General features: G+C 36.9%; 1 protein-coding gene across 1 annotated transcript; it reads right to left on the bottom strand.

Annotated features, from left to right (window-relative positions):
* Window positions 1-485: 485 nt before the first annotated feature.
* Window positions 486-2651, bottom strand: LOC110314813 (zinc finger protein 431-like; the record flags this gene model as incomplete). Its single annotated transcript, XM_021189032.2, has 1 exon — window positions 486-2651. A coding segment is annotated over one exon (1381 nt), but the record flags the coding sequence as incomplete, so codon positions are not given.
* Window positions 2652-2882: the final 231 nt, after the last annotated feature.

Below are 2882 nucleotides of genomic sequence, written 5' to 3'. Positions count from 1 at the left end.
GCTCTTTGGACGGTGATGATGGTCTAGAAAGACTGCCATGTTAAAGAAACTCATCACTACTCTAGCCAATATGTGTTTGGGTTTAAAGCAACACTAGTGTTTAAATAAAATAAGCACTACCTGAAGGTAAACGGAAGCACCTTGGAACCCTCTTGTACACCTCCTATCACAATGGGGTTGATTGTCTCAGGCCAAGGATCATTGAATCTGTCAGAGCATCTCCTGTAGTCCTTNTCTGGCTTGAGGTCTTTACTGTGCTTTAATGTCTAGGCCCTCTAGTCCCATTTTGGTGCCTCTTATTTGTCTCAAATCAAACAGGCAGCTTTATAATTATGCCTAAGCTTTACTCTGTATCCCTACACTAGTGGGCTTCCAAGAGCTAAGAGAAGTNGAGGCATGACTGTACTCTCTGAGTTTATTCCTCAATATTGCCATCACCTTAGCAATTTTCCAAAGATCAGACAGTTATTTTCTAGCTNGGGGTTCCTCATCCATGGATTACTGCTTGAAAAACATGGGCATGATATACACAAATATAATCTCACCCTTCAAGAGGTAGAGGTAGGAGGATTTTTAATTCAAGACTACTCTGGAATACATGTGAGATTCTACCTTAATACATCACTGTCCTCATGGGGAAGAAAAAAGAAATGGCAAGGAAAAGGAGATGTAGAAGAATATAGATGAGGAAAAATTGAAGGGGAGAAGAGGAGATGGAAGAGACTATTTAAACATGTTATGTCTCTTATCAAACATGCAGAGAACTATCTGCTTGTCAGTTTCTCTCCAGTGTGGTATCTTTTATGCTGTTTGTCTTAATTTGGGTTTTATTGCTGTGAAAAGACACTATGACCAAGGCAACTCTTATAAAGAACATTTAATTGAGAGGAGTGTATAGATGCAAAGGTTCAGTCTGTTATTATCAAGGTGGGAAAAAAATGCCAGTGTCTAAGCAGACATGGTGCTGGAGGAGACAAGAATTCGACATCTTGATCAGAAGGCAGCCAGAAGACTCTTCTGCCCTGGGTGGAGCTTCAGCATAGGATCTCAGAGTCCAAGCCCACAGTGACAGACTTTCTCGAATGCCATATCTACTCCAGAAAGGCCATACTCCCTAATACTGTCACTTGCCATGGGCCAAGAACATTTAAACCACCACACCTTTTAAGATTACATTGTTTATATTCATAGGGTTACTTTTGGTATGTGTTCTTTTATGTAGTTGGAGATGACTTAATTNTAAATAGGCTTTACCACATTGNCTATATTTTTAAGTTTTCTCTCCAGTATGAATTCTTTCATGTTTTCGAAGTGNAGCATGAGAAANAAAGGATTTACTACANTGCTTACATTCATAGGGTTTCTCTCCAGTATGTATTCTTTTATGTACTTGGAAATAATTTTGATATGCAAAGGATTTGCCACATTGATTACACTCATAGGGCTTCTCTCCACTATGTGTTCTTTTATGTACTTGGAAAGTTCTATGATAGGCAAAGGCTTTACCACACTGATTACATTTGTAAGGTTTCTCTCCAGTATGTATTTTTTTATGTACTTGGAAATTATTTTTATTTGCAAAGGCTTTACTACATTGATCACACTTGTAAGGTTTCTCTCCAGTATGTGTTTTTTTATGTTCTTGGAAATGACTTTGAGATGCAAAGGCTTTACCACATTGGTCACACTTGTAAGGTTTCTCTCCAGTATGAATTCTTTCATGTTTTTGAAGTTGACCATGGGAGACAAAGGATTTACTACATTGCTTACATTCATAAGGTTTCACTCCAGTATGTGTTGCTTTATGTGTACGGAGACTGGCGTTACATCCAAAAGCTTTACCACATTGATCACATTTGTAAGGTTTCTCTCCAGTATGTATTCTTTTATGTACTTGGACATTACCTTGATATGCGAAGGCTTTACCACATTGATCACATTTGTAAGGTTTCTCTCCTGTATGTGTTATTTTATGCACTTTGAGACGCCTGTGTCGTACAAAGGCTTTACCACATTCATTACATTTGTAAGGTTTCTCTCCAGTATGTATTGTTTTATGTACTTTTAAATAACTTTCATATGCAAAGGATTTACCACATTGATCACATTTGTAAGGTTTCTCTCCAGTATGTATTCTTCTTCTATGTTCTTGGAGATGAGGACGATGTGCAAAGGCTTTACCACATTGATTACATTCATAGGGTTTCTCTCCAGTATGTGTTCTTTTATGTACTTGGAGGTTACAACGGAATGCAAAGGCTTTACCACATTGATCACATTTGTAAGGTTTCTCTCCAGTATGTACAATCATATGCATTTTGAGATGATAGTGTCGTGTAAAAGCTTTACCACATTGATTACATTCATACGGTTTCTCTCCAGTATGTGTTCTTTTATGTCTTTGTAAAACACTGGGTCGTAAATAGGCTTTGCCACATTGATTGCATTTGTAGCTTTTCTCTCCTGTATATATTATTTTACACGTTTGGAGACTACTGTGATGAATAAAGGCTTCACCATATTGAATAACTTCATAGGGTTTCACTCCAGGATGAATTCTTTCATTCCTTTTAGGATAACTGTGACATGCAAACGCTTTACCACACTGAGTATTTTCATAGGGTTTCTCTCCAATACGACTTCTTTCATGCCTGCAAAGATAATTGGCACATGTGAAAGCTACTATATTCATTAAGCTGATAAATCTTTTGATTTGGAGGAATTAATTTTACAATTTGGTCTAATTGTAAAGAGGAGTCACATCTTAAGATTTTTATCACTTTGTTTATAATCTTTTTTTCCCCTTCATTATAGGTTGCATTGCATACCTGTAATGGTAAATTATTACATGGCTCACATTTGTAGCATCATTTTTTTTTTTT

This window comes from Mus pahari, unplaced genomic scaffold, assembly GCF_900095145.1.
Source record: "Mus pahari unplaced genomic scaffold, PAHARI_EIJ_v1.1 scaffold_15205_1, whole genome shotgun sequence".
NCBI lineage: Eukaryota > Metazoa > Chordata > Mammalia > Rodentia > Muridae > Mus > Mus pahari.
Note: the sequence above shows the minus strand (reverse complement) of the source record. Positions and strands in the feature narration are given on the sequence as shown.